This window comes from Hirsutella rhossiliensis, assembly GCF_020360975.1.
Source record: "Hirsutella rhossiliensis strain HR02 chromosome Unknown scaffold00002, whole genome shotgun sequence".
NCBI lineage: Eukaryota > Fungi > Ascomycota > Sordariomycetes > Hypocreales > Ophiocordycipitaceae > Hirsutella > Hirsutella rhossiliensis.
The window spans coordinates 4,537,590-4,559,480 of NW_025408668.1; the positions used below are offsets into that span (position 1 = coordinate 4,537,590).

Here is a 21,891-nt window from a genome sequence, read left to right on the forward strand (position 1 = left end):
GAAGCCGAAGAAATTCAGGCGGGACTCTCGCGACGGCACTGTTCCGTCAGCATCACGGGCAAAGACCACTCCGCACCGCTCTCCAAGAGCCGAGACCCGAACCAACGGCTCCGATGGGGCGACAGACAGGTTTAGTACCCCGCCAGGGTGGATATGCTCCCAAGGGGCCACGCCACTAAGTGCGAGGGAGTTTGTTCGTCCCGTTCAACGAGCTCTCTGCTCCTCAAAAGAAAGCACTCACTCCCGTTCGCTGTGCCACGTCTCCAGCTCGGTCTCATGACCGCCAGTTCCCCGTCGCGGAAAGCTTTTGCTTCTCCGGAAGTGTTGACGGGAAGGATGAGACTCCGTCATTGTCTCCGAATAAAATAAAAAAGTCTTGAGTTTGCCCAACTCAAGGAAAGTGCGCGGGCGTCCCCTCTTATACCTCCCGTATGATGCATGAATGTCCGGGTGCCTGCCCCGGCCAGTTGTGGAGTGGCTATGTAATCCCTGCGGGCAAACTAGCCAATTGAAACGCGGCGTGCTCCCTCCGTCACACAAGCCTTCAGCACTGCTCCGTTCCCGCCTGTCTCTGTCGCTTTAGTACTGCAGTGAATCACGTGCGTTCATCCTGCTCTATGGGCTGGGCCGTTGTGCCATGGCCCCCTATAAACCAAACTTAAGTAATAGGGGGCACATGCAGTGAGTGACTCCGTCACCCACAGTAACTTCGCCCTCCAGGCTCGTACCTTTTCCTCCGTCCCGTCGTCCAAGGGCTCCCTCCGGTCGACCAGCTCCTTCCAGTCGCGGGCCCAACGGAGAGTGTTGGATGTAGCTGCTCGGTCTGTTTGTGTGCAATAGTGACCTTCCGGTTCTTTTGTGTGTTTGGTCTCGTCCCTTGCTCCCCTTCGGTCGCGGTCCTCCATCCCGTGGTAGGTTGGACTCGCGTGTAAACGTATTGCTCGGTCGAGGATTGTGAATGTGACGCTTCGCTGCTGTCCACGCCTGAACCTTCGGCTCAGTCGCACCCCCTGCGGGGGATTGCTATCGTAGTCATGATATGCCCTCCGGGGGTGATCATAAGAAGTGTAGTGTTTGCAAGGAGTGTTCTTGTAAACGGTTCAGGTACACTATCTTTTCAGGCTCTCTTGTAAACGTTTGAGTGAGGCCATCGTGACTTTGTGGGGACTAGATTACGTCAAGGGTCATTCCCTCGTTAATGCTTTACTTATTGCTCCTTCCCTGGTCGCATTCATTCAGTGAGGCCATTGTGACTCTCTTTTTTAAAACTACATGTAGGTCTCTTCTAAAGACCCTTTGGGTCGAGTGTAGATAGTCTACTAGTAAAGGCTTTACGTGTCGCTCCCCTGGGTCGCGAAGCCATCGTCAAGAAGAAAAACAAATAGGGTTTCGATACGAATTAAGAATATAGCACCGTCACGGGCACTACACCATTTACGTACGTTATATCGTCACACTCTACTTTGAGCGATGAACACGGTCTTTTGAGCATCTACAAGTGAAGCCATTCCCAAGTCCCGTTGGGGCAAGTGGGGTTACTACAATGAATGCACTGCTGGGTGCATGTTTGCTAACAAAGAGATGGTACTATACAGTCCCGTGTCTCTGTCTACGATGTGCTACGATCGATAAACGATTCAAGTGTGCTGCCCTATGACTGCTCAGAGCGGCCACTCTCCATCCGTGTCCCCAAGTGCCAGGTGGATGTTCAGAAGGCTCCTCCCATGTCGCATTTCCCGTCGGCTCCTCTCGTCACCGGGTTGTGCATGTACGCCGTATGATTCGACAATCTCGCCAAGGTCTTAGACCATGCAAAAGCCTGTGGTGAGACACCTCCCGGGTTGTCGAACACATGTTCAATATATGTCCCCGGAACAAACGAATCGGAGCCCGTCAAGGGCGTAGAGGAAGTGGAGTGGACACCCGTCCAACCAAGCCACCACAAGACTCTTGTCCGATCCGCTTGGATCCTAAAGAAAGATTCCTTCCTCGTTCCAACTTACTGTCTTCTCGACCAAACCCTCCCGGGCTACATGAAAAAGTTTATCGTCTGCTGTACGAGAGGGGCGGTGGCTCCTCTTATCCCCTCTCCTATCGTCGAGTCGTGCCGCAGGCAGCATCAGTAAAGCCTCCCCGGCTCAGGAAAAGAGTCAACCATCCCGTCGTCAGGTAGTAACCCTCCGGGAACACACACAATCGATTGTGAACGGAAACGTGAACTTACTCTGGTAAGTGAGAGGTCTCCGTATGCTCAAACCATATCAACCAGCCCGGTGTATAAGAAGAGATCAGAACCTTGCCAGGTTTTGTCGAAAGAAAGTGGGCGGGCATCAAGCCCTTTAAACACTCCGTTCTCTGTGGGGTCCCCACCCATGTCCGGGTTGCCACCCCGTCCATCTCTGCAACTGGCTATGCAACCACTACGTGGAAGCTATCCAATCGAAACGTGACCCTCTCCCCCCTGTCGAGCTGTCTCTTATGACTCACTTCTTCCCGTCCCGTCCATCCGTGCTAGTACCACACTCAATCACGTGCGTGAAAGGTGTCTATGGGCTGGGCCGTTGTGCCATGGCCCCCTACGTTGAGTGTACTTGTAAACGGTTTCTATCTAGGATGCTTATAGGTTTCATGTGGTAGCCGGGGCGGTGGGTGCTTCTATTCAGCAGCATAGGTTCAGTCTGCCCCTTGTGAACGTGGTCACTCTATCTGTACTTCTACTTCCGTGCCACATTTTCTGCCCGCTCCCCCTGTCGCTTCCTCTGCTGTCCTGGGTTGCTGTGGCGCTTTCCCCACGGTCACTGTTCCTCCTTCCGATTCTTCTCCCGAGGGCTGGGTCTACGGTCCTTGAGGTCTGCCGTCCAACTGTCTGCGCGGAGATAGTCTGAAGGTCAGGGTGCTTCTTGGCCTATACGTTCACAGGGGCTGCCGTCTGCCGTCTACGTGCCATGTGAGGGCATCGTGACGACTCGAAAAGGAAGGCGGGGTTGCCCCCTCAGCGTCCGACTGCTTGTCTTCCGACGTTTCAGTCTTTTCCCTCTCGTCACTGCTTCTCCCACGGGCGTGTTTCTGCCGTGCTTCTCGGCAAGGGCTTTGGCGGTTCGCTTCTCTCACCCAACGAGTCCACACCGACTCTTGTCCTGTCCAATTGGCCGCGGGATGGTGGTCGACGGAGCGCCCGGGCGCGCGGAGTGCATTCCCTTTTCCTCGAGAACGGAAACAAGCGGGAGCGTAGCCCGCAGGGCGCAGTGGAAGCGCGTGCACAGGATACAGATCGAGTCTCCCAAGATGCGGATACCGACCGAAATCCTCCAAGGGGAACAAGTGGAGCGCAAGCCCGGCCGAGGGCTGCGGCGGGAACGCGTGCACCAGTCAGTCGGCACCTGATGCTTTCTCCTTCCACGGGAAGAAAGAAACAAGGAAAAAAACAGAACAGGCCTGTGCGTGTCTCTTGACCACCGGTATCCCGGTGATTTCAGTTCAAACGATGCTTTCTGCTCGACGAAAGTAAGAGGACAAAACCCGAGTCTGTCCATGTCTCTAGACCGTCACTGCTCGTGCTCCGGGTAGGTTCTCACCCAGAGTGTCCTTCTTGTCCCTGTCTGTGTTTGTCAATAGTCCTTACCGTCCGGTGTCTTGTCGTGGCGCAGCCACCATGTAGTCTCCCGTGACTAGACTGTTCTCACCAGGCGGTCCTCTGGTCGCGCCGTAGACGCCATTGCCCTCTTCGCCAAGGAAAATGAAGAGGAGAGGAACCGTGCTGGGTTCAGTGGTGTGTTGGAGGGCTCCGTCCCCTCTTATAATCTTTCAATGTTTGCGCTCCCGCATATGTCCGGGTCTCCCCGTCCATACTTGCCTGGCTATGCAACCACTACGTGGAAGCTATCCAATGAGAACCAGCATCCTCCCTCCATTCAGATAGGCTGTTATGACTCACTGCTGTCCGTCCCGTCCTTCCGTGCTATGTACTGTAGTCAATCCCTGGGCGGGAAAGCTACCTATGAACTGGGGCTGGGCCGTTGTGCCATGGCCCCCTATAAACCAAACTTAAGTATTCGGGGGCAAAGGCACAGAGTGACCTCCCGTCACACCCATCACTCCCCTCCAGGTCGTGTACCTTCTCCTCCGTCGAACTCTCCCTCCGGTCGATCAACTCACTCCGTTCGTGGCCCAGAGGTACTGTTTGTATGTGTTTCGTACGTGCCCGGTACTTTTCAATTGTGTTCGCCTGGCTCACTCGTTCCCTTGCTCTCTACGATCGCTCGGTCAAGCCTCTCGTCTTATGTCGTCCAGTGTAGTGTCCGTCGCGCGCCTTTCAGACGCTTGCTCCTCCCGTCGCGTGAAGACCGGCTTGTAAACGTCGTACTCAATCGAATATCGTGAGTGTGACTCTTCACAGCCAGCCCTTCGGCCTGTCTGCACCCCTTTGGGGATTGCCTCCATAGTCGTGAATGAGTCCTCCGGAGGTGATCTTCAAGTCTGTCCCTTGTAAACGGGATTGGGTGAGCTTGTAAACGGGTTAGGTCTACGATATGGGTGGTGTTTATCTGTAGCGGGGTGGGTGTGATCATAGAAGGAGAGAGCATGTGACGAAGAAAAGTCAAGTTCACTTCAATATTAAGAGATCCATGTGCGCATACTATCTGCACTTCGAGAGGTGAAGCTATCGTGACATCCGAAAACGGAAACTACTCAATCTCAATCGAGCAAGTCGGCCCTCTACAAGCCGAGTACACCCGCAGCGCCGACGCTGTGTTCGAAAAGGACCACCAAACGAAAGAAAAAGCTGCACGACTGCATCAAGCCCGTCATACCTCCCATATGCCCGTGTCAACCATGTCGTCCCAAAAATGGTCCAACAACTGACGAGAACCCGAGTGGACGACATCCTCCTCATCATGTCCCGGAGCCAAAGGGACACTTGCGTCTGCATCTTTCCGACGCAGCAAGAAAGCGGTGCAAGGATGAACCTCGAGAGTCCCGCATTCTCCGAGGCGACCATAGAGGGGCTGCCGCCAGAAGTGTCTCCAGTCTATCGCCATCCTTGGAGCCGAGCCTCCGTTGTCCGGGTCTAGGTAGAGCAACACTCTGTGATGGAAAAGGCCGCCCCGTGCAGACTGTGCCGCCGAGTAACAGAAGTCTCTGGGACCTAGGCATCCGCTGAGTTTCTCCGAAAGCGAAGAAGTCGACAGACTGTGTCTCGTGACCGAGTGGATGAAGACCCAACGTTTGCACCAGCGCTGGGCTCGGGAGGCAGAGCAAGACCGGTGACTGCAGCAGTAACAAAGCCAGGGCCTCGGCATGAAGCCAGAAAGATCGTCCGCAGGACATGTCGCGTGCAAAGGTGGCAGTTCCATGCTGCCTCCCCCCACTGACCAAGGGGAGGAAAGACTCCCGTCCAAAGCGAGACTCCGTGGGTGCGATGTCAGACCTAGCCGGCGCTACTCGATCGCTGGATAAGAAGTAACAAGAGCTGTGCTCCAGCACAAGTGAAAACCCATGGCGAAAAACCTCCACCGGTTGCACAATCCTGTGTGACGTGTCTCTCCCCCGCTTGGGCTCGGATGCCGGGTGGGCAGAGCGTTGCGTGTGGACTCCTTCAAAGAGTCGGGAACAGGCAAAGGTGATTCCGCAAGAATCAAATCACTCCGCTGACTGCCCTCCGGGAAAATGAGAAAACGAAAAACCATCCTCGGTTCCTGGAAGTGGGCGAAGCCCTCTTCATTTGTCTCCGACGCGTACAGTGTCCGGGTTCTCAACCCATCCAAGAGTGGAGTGGCGTAAGCCCTGCGGGCAAACTACCCAATAGCAACGTGCCGTCTTCCCTCCAGTCGCCAGGCTCTTATGACTACCTTCACTCCATCCTGTCCCTTTCGGTCTAGTACCACAGTCATACTAACGTAAGCTGTCTAGAACGTTGGGCCGTTGTGCCATGGCCCCCTATAAACCAAACTTAAGTAATAGGGGGCGCATGGGTCAAAGTGACTTCCCGTCACCGTCTGCACACTCCTTCCAGTCGCGTACCTTTGACCTCCATCCTGTCGTTCAAAACTCCCTCCGGTCGAAGGGCTCCCTCCAGTCGCGGGCCCAACGGTATTGTTTGTAGTGTATTTGTATGGGAGAGTGACTTGGAGTGGTGTGTCCGTGTGGGTATTCGTCACTCAGTCCGTATTCATGATTGTGTATTGTCGTGTTTAGTCCGTCGCGCGCCCTTACGGACACTTGCTCCTCCTCCTGGAGTCGACCAGCTTGTAAACGCCTTGCTCAGTTGAAGAGTGTCAACGTGGCTCTCCACAGCCAGTCCTACGGCCTGTCTGCACCCCCTGCGGGGGGTTGCCTCCATAGTCATGAGTGGATTGGAGGTTCAGTGTGGTAGCCCTTGCAATGTGTTATCTTGTAAACGGGTTTAGGTACACTATCTTGGCTGGTCTGCTTGTAAACGCTTCTTCAGAGATGTCTACGCCTTCTGTGGTCATGTCTGTGGTCGAGCGAGGGCATCATGGGTGCTGCATTGGGCAAGTGTAGTCGTGTCCCTCGAGGTCTACTGTCCTACTGCTCTACGCATGGCTTGAATGGTGAAGATGGCCGAGTGAGGCTATTCCCAAGCCTGGAAAGGGAAAGTGAGGTGATCCCCTCCCGTGTCTACACGTCCAAGTCTCCATCCTTTCCGTCACTTGCAATCCCATCCTGGTCCGTTTGCGTGAAACGTGCAAGCCGTTTATTTGCATTCAGGCTGTCCAGGTCCACGGATTGAGAAGTCGCCTACCTTGTCCAAATGTGGGGAGTGCCGTGACCACGGTCTCAGTCCGTGCAAAACCACAGATTACCTGGGCAGTAGTCGTCACTCTCCGCCCGGCTGCACACCGTACGTCACCTTCGGAAGCAATGACGAGGGCGGGTAAGATGAAGCGATCAACGCAATAAGACGAGAAACAAGAAACGAGGCACTAGCCGACAGATGAACTCTCCTCTTACTCTTGTCATGTCCGCCGGGCCATCGATGGACTCCAACCAAGACGATTTCCTCTGGAACCCCGACAGAGCCTCACGTTTCGCATGGGTAACCACCGCATGTGCCTAGCCATGCTTCTTCAGCAAGGCCTCGACATCCTCCCGGGTCTCCGTATGCTCCTCGCGACCGGCTCCGGAAAAGAGTCGAACGACGACGACGACCGTAGCGCTGCCAACACTGCTTTCTCCAAGAACCCTGCTGGGGGCAGAAAGGAAACAAGAACCTACAAACTCGGGACACGGCCCTTTCGTGTCTGGAGGAAGTGAAAGACTCACGCTTTCTTCCTGAAAAAACCCCGAGGTGACTGCTCTGCGTCTTCCAAAGGAGAAGGGCTCTAGCCCAAATACTTACCACATCCACACATGAAGAATACGGGATCACTCGCGTGATCAGCGACTCCGTCACCACTTCGTGGATAATATTCCCTTCGTTGCCACTTGCAACTGTGTAAGGTGGAGGAAGAAAACTCTGTCAGGCAATCACTGGCGAATCAATCTTTTCCGCCGGGAAAAAGAAGTTAACTCCGTGGGTGCTTTGTCTGCAAAGTGAACCTGCCTGGGTAAATGAAGAAGATCAGTCCTCCCCGGATCTGTTGTGTCGAGCGGTGCCCTCCTTTATGTCTCTCGACGGTTTTGAAAATGTCCGGCCCTGCGCCCGTCCAGATGTGGAGTGTCTATGTAAGCTAAAGCAAACAGACATGTGACGCGCCATCTTCCCTCCGTTCGATTGGCCCTTAGTACCCGCTTCGTTCCTTCCTGTCACTTTCGTGCTAAAGACTGCAGCGTATCTACTTTGTAGTAACACACTGCTCTAGAACGTTGGGCCGTTGTGCCATGGCCCCCTATAAACCAAACTTAAGGATATAGGGGGCGCGGGGGTATGCGTGACCTCCCGTCACACACCGACTTCGCCCTCCAGGCTCGTACCAGTGTCCTCCCTCCAGTCGTCCAGTTCCTCGTTCCACTCGTCAGATCTCGCCCGCTCATACAAAACCCTCCGGTCGTGGCCCAGGCTGTGATTGGCGGTTGTGTGTGCGGGTGTTCACGTGGTTGTGTGTGACTGAGTGACTTGGGGTGGTGTGTTTGTGTGTTGGTATCCGTCACTTAGTCCGTACCGGTATGCACGATTGTTCTTTGGTGCGACTGTGTAGTGTTTAGTCCGTCGCGCGCCTTTCAGACGCTCGCCCTCGTGTCCTGTGTAGATTCCTAGTGAACGGGTTGAGTCGATTTGAAGATTCTTGCAGCGTGGCTCTCCACAGTCAGTCCTTCGGCCTGCCTGCACCCCCTTCGGGGATTGCCTTCATAGCTCTGAAGGATCCTCCGGAGGTGATCACTCCAGTCTGTCTCTTGTAAACGCTGTCAGGTGCTTGCAAAGGGGTTCAAGGTGTAGTCGGGCAGCGGAATCTGGATTCATTCCGTCAGTCTCTTCTAGACGAGGAGGGCTGAGTCTACTATCTGTTCCGTTCCTTGTTAAACGGCTCATGGAGAAAGGTCTACGCGGAGGAAGAAAAGACCGTGTGCGATGTGTTGCGTCCAGTAGAGGCCGGGGATGCATTGGGGTGAAGTCTACATGTGTGTTGGAAGGGGGGGGGCGGCAGCGGGTGCCTTTATACCCTGGATGTGACCCATTTGCGTCCGGGTCTCACGCCCGGTCAATTGTGTGGGTGCATGGAAGCTTGCAGAACCTGGCCGAAGCTGCCTCTGACTAGCCATGTTCCCTCGCGGTAACTATCTCTATTTTCCTCCGTGTGTCTGTCTACGAGTGAGGGCATCGTGAGTGCCGTCTTGGGTGTGTGGGGCCGTCCCCTTCTCTCCGAGTGTTCCTTCGCAGTCACTTGACTCTCACCAAGTCCCTCAAGGCCCGGGGCACGAAAACGGCTTTGGTGAAACGCCCGCCAGGGCTGTTGAACGCAGTGGATAAGTGTAGAAACGGAAGCAAGCGGAGCGCAGCCCGCATGGGCGGAGGGGAGCGAGTGAACAATGTCCAACCTGTTCTCACCCGATGCCTTCTGGCAATTGAGTCACGGTGTTCGCAAGGGAGTCTTACCCAGATGCGGATACCAACCGAGTCCCCATGGCGGGGACAGTGTAGAAGAAAGAGAGTGCCGTGGACAAGTGAGTCCACTCAGAGTGCTTCTCTTCTCTTTGTTCCCCCCGTTCGTTTCTTCTTGATCACTGATCCTCTGTGTCTGTCCGTTCCTCTCGTCACCTTTCTCACCTTGTTTCTTCGCAGTCACTTGACTCTGATTGTTCCTCTCGTCACTTTCTTCTCCTTGTGTCCCCCAGGCCACGTTGTATGTGTGCGTCCATCCCTCCGGTCCTCTGTCTGCTGTCTCAGTCAGTCAAGGCTGGTGTGAAAGAACTGCAGCGTTCTGTGTAGTCGAGGGGCGGTAGCGCCTCCGTCCCCTTGCCTCCTCTTCAAAATGAAAGAGGAGAGTAGAACCGTCTTAGGTTCCAGTGTCAAAGAGGCGGGCACCCCCCTTCTTATAGCTCACCTCGTGGGTGTGTTCTCCACCTGTGTCCGGGTGGTCTCCCACCCCGTCATATGACTTGGACGTGCATGGAAGCTACGCAACCTGCATCCTCTGCACCGACCTGATCCTCTCGTCTCATTGGTCGTTATGACTGCATGCACTCCCCCCCGTCGTTTCTGCTTAGTACCACACCAAGCTGCGCAAGGTGTCTAGAGCTGGGCCGTTGTGCCATGGCCCCTATAAACCAAACTTAAGTAATAGGGGCCTGGGTGTCCGAGTGACTCTGTCCTCTCACAATCCTCGCCTCCAGCTGCGGTACCTTGACTCCTCCAGTCGTGCAAAGACTCCTCCGGTCGAACAGCTCCTTCCAGTCGCGGGCCCAACGGGTACTGTTTGTACGTGTTTGACGCGTGGGAGTGACTTGAGTCTGGCTTGAGCTGGTGTCGGTGCATTGTGTGGTCAAGTGGGTGGGTGACTGAGTGAGCAGTAGAGCAGAGTAGAGTGTTGTGTGTGTGTGTCGTTGAACTCACTCAGTCCGTGTTTCCGTCTGTTGTGTTTTGATCTCGTCCCTTTGCTCGTTGCACTCGCAGGTCCTCCGTCCCGTGACTGTGTAGTTGTTCTTGTGAACGTGTTGACTCGGTCGAAGAGTTGTGAGTGTGGCTCTTCACAGTCGAACCTTCGGCTCGCCTGCACACCCTTCGGGCGTGGGTTCCGTAGTCATGAATGATTCCGGGGTGATCAGAGGAGTGGATTACTTGAAGGGTTTCACCTTGTAAACGTGTGTGGTCCACCATCTTGTATCTACACCTTGTAAACGTATCGCTCTACTCTATCTATGTGTTCCTTCCCGTCACTCATCCTGTCTTGCTCCGGCCTTAAGCCTGCCGTCTTTGTTTCCCTTGTGAACGATGTACTCAATTGATGAAGTCTAGTGTACGTGTCGGATGAAGCCATCACGATTGCCGTATCGGGCAAGTGGGGTGTCTACGGTGCGATGTGTGACCAGGCCAGTGCACTCCCGCGTGCATCCTCTGTCTTTATCCTCCGTCTGTCTCTCGACCATACGAGTCCTCAGCTCCGCGCAATGCAATCTCCGGGCACGTCAACAAGGTCAACCTCCTGCCCTTCCGGGTGACTACTCCATCCCCCGCGGAGTATGATAGATACCATGCCTCTCGGCAAGGGTTCCACCGGCTCGTTGCACTCACCAAAAGTGTATACAGCCACTTCCCATCCTGTTCGTGTTGGCCGGGGTACGGGACTCGACGGAGCGCCGGAGCGCATAGTGCATTTCCCTTCTTTTCAAAGAGGGGAAACAAGCGGGAGCGCAGCCCGCAGGGCGTAGTGGGAGCGCGTGAACAAGATACCGACTTGAGCTTCACGAGCGGGAACAGAACGGGATCGGAGCCCGTCCAGGGCGGAGAGGGAGTGCTGTGCACCAACCAGTGCTCACATTGTCCTGCTTTGTTCTCTTTTAACGAAAAGAGGAAGTAGATGAAGAGAACAGTCTTCCGTTCTTTCGAGTCGAGGGGCGGTAGCGCCTCCATCTCCTTGTCGGGTCGTGGACACCAGTCTAGTATTCTTCTCCCGTGAAGAAGGGAACGGGACACAGAACGAGCCTGCCCCATCAGTCCTCACGTCCTTTCCGTCCTTGACCTGTTTCCGTTTGTCAGGCCTCTCGTCCTTTCTCTTTCCTCCGTCAGTGCTTGTCGTCCACTGTCCGTGTGTCCTTTGAGCGTCACTTCCCGTGTCTGTCTGTTCCCGAGTCCCCCCCGGTCCACAGTCTGTCAACTGTTCTTACCATTTGCTCTTTGCGAGCCGCAGGCGAGGTCAGCGGAGCGCTTGCGCGGAGTGTGAACGCAGTTCAGAAGAAGGAAGAGAGGAAGAGAACCATCTGGGTTCAAGAAAGTGGGCGAACCCTGGGTTCTTATACCTTCCAGTGTCTGTATCCGTCCGGGCTCCCAACCCGTCCTGTAGTGGGGTCATGCAACTGCGAAGCTGACCAATGACGTAGTACCCCTCCGCCGGGGTGTACCTTCCTATGACTCAGTGTCTCCCCTCCGGTACAAAACTGTTATAAACTACATCCAAGCTAAAGCAAGGTGTCTAGAGCTGGGCCATGGAGCAGAGGCCCCCTATAAACCAAACTTAAGTAATAGGGGGCCTGGGTGTCCGAGTGACTCCGTCCCTCTCACAATCCTCGCCTCCAGCTGCGGTACCTTTGACTCCCTCCAGTCGTGCAAAGACTCGCTCCGCTCAGACATGCTCCGTCCCGTCGCGGGCCCAGTGTGTATTTTGTCCGTGTGCTTGTATGGCGGAGTGACCTGGGTGTGTGTGAGCAGGTGTAGATGTGTGGTGTGTCTTGTTCCATCGCGCGCCCGGTGGACGCTTGCTCCGTCAAGAGTGCTCGTCTTGTGTCGATGTTCTTGTAAACGTCTCACCAATTGAAGAGTCGTGAGTATCTCATCCACACCCGCCCCTACGGCGCGTGCGCACCCCCTTCGGGGTTGTGTTCGTATCTCGGAAGGGATTGGCGATGGTTGTCTGTAGCCGGGGCAGTGACTACTACTTGTAAACGTATTGGGAATACTTGTAAACGAGGGTGGGAGTCTACGATGTTTGTCCGTGGGTGTTGATGCGTAGCCGGGTGAGTGGGATACAGTACGTGGGGTGGCTCTCTTGTCAACGCATGGAGAAGTTCACCACATCACTTCACCGTGAGGGATCAGTCGGTAGCCTGGTGACCTCATCCAGGTCAAATCAATTATCTTCGTGCACTGCTACTATACTCCTTGCGTTCTTGCCGTCACTTGCTTGGTCTACAATGTATGTCCAAGGGCTTGTTGCTCATCCTGCACGGTTGAGTCTACCTGTGCACAAGGAAGTGAAGCTATCCCAGCACTGGTTTAGGCAGGCGGGGTGTCAAAGATGCGATGTGGCCGGACCAATGCGCTGCTGCATGTATCTGTTGCGTGGTGGGTGTCTCCCGTGCTTGGGTGGGAGGGTTGTACAAACAATGACCGAGTACTTCGTAAGAGTACGCCCCAAGGCAATCCAGTCCTCCGCGGCTTTGACTCGTGCCCTCCGGGCGTCCAAGCGGTCATTGACCAGAGCCTCCGCTGCTTCGCGCTTCACCGTTCCGCGGAACATAGACAAAGCATATCGAATGTAAGTCGAGCAAGGAAGCCTTTTACCGCCTCGTAAAAGAGAAGTGCGACAAGGGCCGTTGCCTTGAAACCCTCACGGGTCAAAAGAATATCCGTCATGAGATCGACTCCATGGTCTCTGTCCGTGGTGACGCCGTCAGTGAGACACCCTTGCGGTGTTGAACGCATGTTCAAGAATTTTCCCCGGGAGCAAACGGTAAACGGAGCCCGTGCAGGGCGCAGTGGGAGTGCAGTGGACACTTGTCCAGCCCTTTCTCACGAGAAGGCTTCCGAGCGAGGCGCAGCCGAGGACCCAAAGGCCGCCGGCAGGGTATCACCTCCCCTGTTTCCCGTCTCCTTTTCCCTTTTTGCTTCTCCTGTCGCTTCATTCCGACTGTTCCTTCCCAGTCACGTACTGCTTTGCTTTGCCGTTTGACGAACACGGTTCGCCTGAAAAGGACAGAACCAATCTGTCCATATCCAGCCTGGATACCAATACATACCCTCTCCGGGAATGACAGAGCGAGTGCAGCGCAGCGTGCACGTAGTGGAGGAGTGGACCACTCTCCTAGATCCGTGGGTGCTATTCCATCGTGTCCGTGCTTAGACAAGCGAATGTCAACCGCTGGGTTGAGTGTGTAGGTGGAAAGCAGAACAATCCAGTGTCCTGTGTGGGCGAGGCCCCTCTTTATACCTCTGGTGTCTGTTGTGTCCGGGTGCAGCACCCGTCCAAGTGTGGGGTGCAAGGAAACTACGTAACCAGCACTTTGTGACGTACCATCCTTCGTCCCTCTGATTGGTGCTTATGACGATTGAGCTTCCCCCGGTCGCTTCAATTTAGTACTACACTCAATCACGTGCGTGAAAGGTGTCTAAAGACTGGGCCATGGAGCAGAGGCCCCCTATAAACCAAACTTAAGTAATAGGGGGCCGAAGCACAGAGTGACCTCCCGTCACATACAATCCTCGCGTCCAGCTGCGGTACCTTTTCCCTCCGGTCAAGGTCAGTTCCTCCCTCCGGTCGTGGCCCATGTGTACAGTTTGTACTGGCAATGTACGTGCCAGTGACTCCCGTCTGTGTGTCCTCCACACTCTTCCTTTGCTCGTTGCACTTGCTCAGTCAAGAGTACTGTCTTGCACATTCTGTGTAGTGTCCGTCGCGCACCCTTCCGGATGCTCGCTCCTCTCCTCGTGTTTACCTCTTGTAAACGCTTTACTCGATTGAAGAACGTCAACGTGGCTCTTCACAGTCGAACCTTCGGCTCGCCTGCACCCCCCTTCGGGGGGATTGATTCCATAGTCATCAGGGAGTCCTCCGGAGGTGAACAAGGAGTCTATCTCTTATAAACGGGGTTGGCTAGGTATCTTGTGTGGTTCACTTGTAAACGCTGTGGAGAAAAGGGGCGTGAAGGGTGTATGTCTACTGTCACGATTATTTCTGGTGTTTATCGAGGCGCGTGGGCAGGATCGAATTGAGTTGCCGTGTCAAGGCTAAATGTTCTACTTCACATGCGCTGTTTGCTCCGACGACGAAGTTGGAACGGTGTCCGTGGCCACCGGAGTAGGGAAAGAGTCCTGCCTGTCATGACTGCGGCCCTTGTATTCACTTCCGCGAACCACCTACAGTGGCTAAAGCCAACGCCAAGACCCACCGGGAATCTACCTCAGACATTACGAGAATCCATCGTCTTCTTCCGCACGGACTGTCAAGGCGGAACGGTCAACTCCAGGCGATAAAAGATCTCTGACCGAGTAGCCGGACAAGGCCTCCACATGACTTCGCAAGACCTCACCTTGCGCCCACGAGAAAACTCGCGCTCATCCTCAGGTCCGATGGGCTGAATGACGTTTACCCACTCGGGAAACTTGACCAGGGCCACGTCCCCCCGTCTGGGAGTGACTGCAACGACACCGTACATGACACAGTCATTGACCCTCGCAAGACGTGTGAGCCGAAACATGCCCGGAAGGGGCTAAAGAGGTGGCGAAAGGACTGCTCCCAGCACTCGTACTGGGTCGTGTCGAACCAGCAGCAACACATGTTGTACCACAGCCGTAGCAAGGCCGGGTTGATGCACGGGGGACCGACAGCCCCCTCGCTCACTCGAGAGTCCATGTCCGATGCGCTAGAAGATGGGGAAGAGCCGGCCGGGCTCTCGTCAAACGACAGAAAGACCATGATGAGAACAGATCCGCCCACTGGGGCTGATACTTCACGGCGTATGATCTCGTCGCGGAAGAGACACAACCCTGTCTCCAAGATTCCTCCGGTCCAACAGCAACAGCAACAGCAAGGCTCACGCCCTCTTACCAAGCTGTATCTGCACACCCAAGTGGCAGAGAGGACCTCCGCCCGCCTGAGCCCGGTTGCATCAATAACGTGTTCCCGTTCCACTCAAACTTCCAACGAGGTAGAGTGGCTCCCGAGCCAAGAGGACGAAGAAACCCGCCTCGTGTCAAAGCCCCCACACCGCCTGATGTGGGAAGGGCAAACCGTCTCTCGGCCGGTTGTCGAAGAGTGGCGAACGTGTCTCTTAGATTTACTTCCGTAAAACTCACTGCCTGGAGTGTGAAACGATCAAGCCCGTTTGGGCCTACGTGGGTGGGCGCCCCGGGTTTTATACTTCGTATCTCATGTGTCCGGTGTCTGTCCCGGACGTTGGTGGAGTCAAGTAAGCCGTGCCGGCAACTGTCTCGTTGGACCCGCGCCCTCCCCGGTCGGTCAGCTGCTATGACTCGCTCCGTTCCCCCCTTGTCACTCCCGCGCTATGCACTGCAGCGTATCTACTTTGTAGTAACACACTGCTCTAGAACGTTGGGCCGTTGTGCCATGGCCCCCTATAAACCAAACTTAAGTAATAGGGGGCCTTTGGGGTAAGTGACCTCCCGTCACATACAATCCTCGCCTCCAGCCCAACACGTTTACAAGTCGTAGTCATTCCCCCGGCTACCAACCCTCGTCAACAATCCCCTTCCGAGATACGAACAGAACACCCGAAGGGTGTGCGCCGAGGCCGAAGGTCGAGGTGTGGATGAGATACTCACGAGAATTCAATCGAGTCACATCGTTTACAAGAAAACACAACCCAGTCAGGAGGAGCAAGCGTCTGAAAGGCGCGCGACGGACTCCCAACAAACATCCACACACCACAAACCTGAACAAGGTCACTCCACCACGCAAACACACTAAAACAATACCCGTTGGGCCCGCGACTGGAAGGAGTTTTGTATGAGCGGAGCGAGTTGGACGACCGGAGGGAGCCCTTTGACGGAGTCAATGGTACACGACAGGAAGGAGTGGACTGTAGGGGAGACGGATGTCGACTCTACCCCCGGGCCCCCTATCACTTAAGTTTGGTTTATAGGGGGCCATGGCACAACGGCCCAACGTTCTAGACAGCTTACGTTAGTATGACTGTGGTACTAGACCGAAAGGGACAGGATGGAGTGAAGGTAGTCATAAGAGCCTGGCGACTGGAGGGAAGACGGCACGTTGCTATTGGGTAGTTTGCCCGCAGGGCTTACATAGCCACTCCACTCTTGGATGGGTTGAGAACCCGGACACTGTACGCGTCGGAGACAAATAAGAAGAGGGCTTCGCCCACTTCCAGGAACCGAGGATGGTTTTTTTCGTTTTCTACTCATTTTCCCGGAGGGCAGTCAGCGGAGTGATTTGATTCCCTGCGGAATCACCTTTGCCTGTTCCCGACTCTTTGAAGGAGTCCACACGCAACGCTCTGCCCACCCGGCATCCGAGCCCAAGCGGGGAGACACGTCACACAGGATTGTGCAACCGGTGGAGGTTTTTCGCCATGGGTTTTCACTTGTGCTGGAGCACAGCTCTTGTTACTTCTTATCCAGCGATCGAGTAGCGCCGGCTAGGTCTGACATCGCACCCACGGAGTCTCGCTTTGACGGGAGTCTTTCCTCCTTGGTCAGTGGGGAGGCAGCATGGAACTGCCACCTTTGCACGCGACATGTCCTGCGGACGATCTTTCTGGCTTCATGCCGAGGCCCTGGCTTTGTTACTGCTGCAGTCACCGGTCTTGCTCTGCCTCCCGAGCCCAGCGCTGGTGCAAACGTTGGGTCTTCATCCACTCGGTCACGAGACACAGTCTGTCGACTTCTTCGCTTTCGGAGAAACTCAGCGGATGCCTAGGTCCCAGAGACTTCTGTTACTCGGCGGCACAGTCTGCACGGGGCGGCCTTTTCCATCACAGAGTGTTGCTCTACCTAGACCCGGACAACGGAGGGCTCGGCTCCAAGGATGGCGATAGACTGGAGACACTTCTGGCGGCAGCCCCTCCTATGGTCGCCTCGGAGAATGCGGGACTCTCGAGGTTCATCCTTGCACCGCTTTCTTGCTGCGTCGGAAAGATGCAGACGCAAGTGTCCCTTTGGCTCCGGGACATGATGAGGGAGGATGTCGTCCACTCGGGTTCTCGTCAGTTGTTGGACCATTTTTGGGACGACATGGTTGACACGGGCATATGGGAGGTATGACGGGCTTGATGCAGTCGTGCAGCTTTTTCTTTCGTTTGGTGGTCCTTTTCGAACACAGCGTCGGCGCTGCGGGTGTACTCGGCTTGTAGAGGGCCGACTTGCTCGATTGAGATTGAGTAGTTTCCGTTTTCGGATGTCACGATAGCTTCACCTCTCGAAGTGCAGATAGTATGCGCACATGGATCTCTTAATATTGAAGTGAACTTGACTTTTCTTCGTCACATGCTCTCTCCTTCTATGATCACACCCACCCGCTACAGATCAACACCACCCATATCGTAGACCTAACCCGTTTACAAGCTCACCCAATCCCGTTTACAAGGGACAGACTTGAAGATCACCTCCGGAGGACTCCTTCACGACTATGGAGGCAATCCCCCCAAAGGGGGGTGCAGACAGGCCGAAGGGCTGGCTGTGAAGAGTCACACTCACGATATTCGATTGAGTACGACGTTTACAAGCCGGTCTTCACGCGACGGGAGGAGCAAGCGTCTGAAAGGCGCGCGACGGACACTACACTGGACGACATAAGACGAGAGGCTTGACCGAGCGATCGTAGAGAGCAAGGGAACGAGTGAGCCAGGCGAACACAATTGAAAAGTACCGGGCACGTACGAAACACATACAAACAGTACCTCTGGGCCACGAACGGAGTGAGTTGATCGACCGGAGGGAGAGTTCGACGGAGGAGAAGGTACACGACCTGGAGGGGAGTGATGGGTGTGACGGGAGGTCACTCTGTGCCTTTGCCCCCGAATACTTAAGTTTGGTTTATAGGGGGCCATGGCACAACGGCCCAGCCCCAGTCCTAGGCAGCTTGAACGGCACGTGATTGCATGCGGTACTAGACGTATCGGACAGGCAGGGAGATACGTAGTCGTAAGGACCAATCAACCGGAGGGAAGAGGGTACGTCACAAGGTGTGGGTTGCGCAGCTTCCACACACCCACCCAGAATCGGAAGGGGGGGGGGAACCCGGACGCAGGTGGGGACCACAGACGGGACGGAGTATAAAGGTCGTGGACCGCCCACCACCAGTTCCATCATGTTCCTGGGTTGCCGACGCCACCCACACCGCACGTGACAGCGTCACCGCCTGAGGGCATGGAGACGAGGGGTTTCTTTCCTTTGCTCAGAGCAAACTTGCACTTGTGCCTTTCGCGGCCGCGTCGAAAGACGTATAGGACGCCGACCACTCCACGCGTTGATCGCAACTTCTAGCCCTTGGGGCGACTTTATACGTGCCTTGCACGGGTGGTGTCACCTCCCTCGTTTCCTTCCCCACGTCCCGTCGGGACCTGCTGAGAAGCCTTGGCCACAGCTGCTCGTTCAACCGGGTTGGTTGATTTTGTACGCCATAAGGAAGTCGAAGACGGATCAACAGTCCGAAGGATAACCTGTCGGAAGACACACAGGCATGGCCCTGAGCGCTGAACGGATCTTTGCGGCAACTTCTCGCAAGTCCCTTCGCGTACACTGCCCCATGAAACTGGCCGCCAGTGGCATTTACGGTTACTTACGAAGCCGAGCGTGTGACTCGGAAGAGAATCCCGTCTTCGACGTGGACAGGCTCTGGTCCGTCGATGCTCTTTGCATCAAGGCAGGAAGCCCTTGTATGGTGGTTGTCTACTTCCTTCATGACACCGCCGAGCACATGGACAGCTGTTGGAAACAGTTGGAGGCGTCTCTGGCCGTCGACGCCGACGTTTACCGCTTTGCCCCCGGTGACGCAGGCGGGGCTGGTCATTCCGCTGCATTCTTGTTCAGCCACCTCTCACCATTGGTGGGACCTATGACCTACCGAGAGGTTCAATTGGCTGTCGAGCATTACCTTGGCTGGTGCTCCAAGTTGGACAGGAACATTCCCGCTGGAAGAGTGCGCAGCGGATGACGGTGGAGCTTATTCCCCCGTCGAAGAGGACTGGGTGGTTCAAGGCCAGGGAAAAAGGGTTTTCAGACCGTGTTGACAAAGGTTTCGGCATCGGATGGGGGTTTCCCTGCATCCCTCCTTGCAAAGGAGAAGTGATGGACTTGATAACGGACACAGTTCCGGACGTGATGGACCTGCTGACGGACACATCGACTGACGTGGCATCGAACCCCCTCATCGGCGAAGAGCAGGGTGAGAGTAAAGGACGCACTCCACTTAATAATGTGTCCAGTCACAGTGAGGATATACCGATAGAGTATGAATAATGACTGGGATCAAACAGTCAACCGTTGACAAGTATGCAAAACAGCCTTAGTATTTGTCTTCATACGTTTACAAGAGAATCCATTGCAAGTACTCCACTCTGCGCATAAACCCCGTAGGGCCCTTCATCGTTATGGTCAATACCTCCGAAGGAGGTGCGGACAGGCCGCAGGACTGGACGTGGAGAGCCACGCTCAAGAGACTTCAACTGAGTACATCGTTTACAAGAAAGTCCACTCGGCACAGGAGGAGTGGGCGTCTGAAAGGCGCACGACGGACATACAACCACTCCAACACCCGCTCAGTCCCTACTTAAGTCACTTCACCACCCGAGACACATACAAACAGTACCCGTTGGGCCACCCCGACCGGAGGGAGGTGCTTGAGCGGAGCGAGTCTTTGCACGACTGGAGGAGTCAAAGGTACACGACAGGAGGAGTGGACAGGTGAGCGGGACGCGAGCATGGTAGGAGTGCCGGAGGTCACTGCTACTCTGAGGCCCCCTATTACTTAAGTTTGGTTTATAGGGGGCCTCTGCTCCATGGCCCAGTCTTTAGACACCTTTCACGCACGTGATTGAGTGTAGTACTAAATTGAAGCGACCGGGGGAAGCTCAATCGTCATAAGCACCAATCAGAGGGACGAAGGATGGTACGTCACAAAGTGCTGGTTACGTAGTTTCCTTGCACCCCACACTTGGACGGGTGCTGCACCCGGACACAACAGACACCAGAGGTATAAAGAGGGGGGCCTCGCCCACACACAGGACACTGGATTGTTCTGCTTTCCACCTACACACTCAACCCAGCGGTTGACATTCGCTTGTCTAAGCACGGACACGATGGAATAGCACCCACGGATCTAGGAGAGTGGTCCACTCCTCCACTACGTGCACGCTGCGCGCTGCACTCGCTCTGTCATTCCCGGAGAGGGTATGTATTGGTATCCAGGCTGGATATGGACAGATTGGTTCTGTCCTTTTCAGGCGAACCGTGTTCGTCAAACGGCAAAGCAAAGCAGTACGTGACTGGGAAGGAACAGTCGGAATGAAGCGACAGGAGAAGCAAAAAGGGAAAAGGAGACGGGAAACAGGGGAGGTGATACCCTGCCGGCGGCCCTTTGGGTCCTCGGCTGCGCCTCGCTCGGAAGCCTTCTCGTGAGAAAAGGGCTGGACAAGTGTCCACTGCACTCCCACTGCGCCCTGCACGGGCTCCGTTTACCGTTTGCTCCCGGGGAAAATTCTTGAACATGCGTTCAACACCGCAAGGGTGTCTCACTGACGGCGTCACCACGGACAGAGACCATGGAGTCGATCTCATGACGGATATTCTTTGACCCGTGAGGGTTTCAAGGCAACGGCCCTTGTCGCACTTCTCTTTACGAGGCGGTAAAGGCTTCCTTGCTCGACTTACATTCGATATGCTTTGTCTATGTTCCGCGGAACGGTGAAGCGCGAAGCAGCGGAGGCTCTGGTCAATGACCGCTTGGACGCCCGGAGGGGCACGAGAGTCAAAGCCGCGGAGGACTGGATTGCCTTGGGGCGTACTCTTACGAAGTACTCGGTCATTGTTTGTACAACCCTCCCACCCAAGCACGGGAGACACCCACCACGCAACAGATACATGCAGCAGCGCATTGGTCCGGCCACATCGCATCTTTGACACCCCGCCTGCCTAAACCAGTGCTGGGATAGCTTCACTTCCTTGTGCACAGGTAGACTCAACCGTGCAGGATGAGCAACAAGCCCTTGGACATACATTGTAGACCAAGCAAGTGACGGCAAGAACGCAAGGAGTATAGTAGCAGTGCACGAAGATAATTGATTTGACCTGGATGAGGTCACCAGGCTACCGACTGATCCTCACGGTGAAGTGATGTGGTGAACTTCTCCATGCGTTGACAAGAGAGCCACCCCACGTACTGTATCCCACTCACCCGGCTACGCATCAACACCCACGGACAAACATCGTAGACTCCCACCCTCGTTTACAAGTATTCCCAATACGTTTACAAGTAGTAGTCACTGCCCCGGCTACAGACAACCATCTCCAATCCCTTCCGAGATACGAACACAACCCCCGAAGGGGTGCACGCGCCGTAGGGGCGGGTGTGGATGAGATACTCACGACTCTTCAATTGAGTGAGACGTTTACAAGAACATCGACACAAGACGAGCACTCTTGACGGAGCAAGCGTCCACCGGGCGCGCGATGGAACAAGACACACCACACATCTACACCTGCTCACACACACCCAGGTCACTCCGCCATACAAGCACACGGACAAAATACACACTGGGCCCGCGACGGGACGGAGCATGTCTGAGCGGAGCGAGTCTTTGCACGACTGGAGGGAGTCAAAGGTACCGCAGCTGGAGGCGAGGATTGTGAGAGGGACGGAGTCACTCGGACACCCAGGCCCCCTATTACTTAAGTTTGGTTTATAGGGGGCCATGGCACAACGGCCCAGCCCCAGTCCTAGGTAGCTTTCCCGCTCAGGGATTGACTACAGTACTAGAAGGCTCGGACAGGCAGGAAGAGTCTTAGTCATAGGAACCAATGGAACG

The 21,891-nt window shown here is 55.2% G+C and overlaps 1 protein-coding gene across 1 annotated transcript; it reads left to right on the top strand.

The window, feature by feature from the left end:
• Positions 1-18,548: 18,548 nt before the first annotated feature.
• On the top strand, positions 18,549-19,022 carry HRG_02115 (uncharacterized protein; the record flags this gene model as incomplete). The annotated part of the gene is made up of 1 exon (XM_044860586.1): positions 18,549-19,022. The coding sequence occupies one exon, from the start codon at positions 18,549-18,551 to the stop codon at positions 19,020-19,022; it is 474 nt and encodes a 157-aa protein (XP_044724219.1).
• Between the last annotated feature and the right edge of the window lie 2,869 nt (positions 19,023-21,891).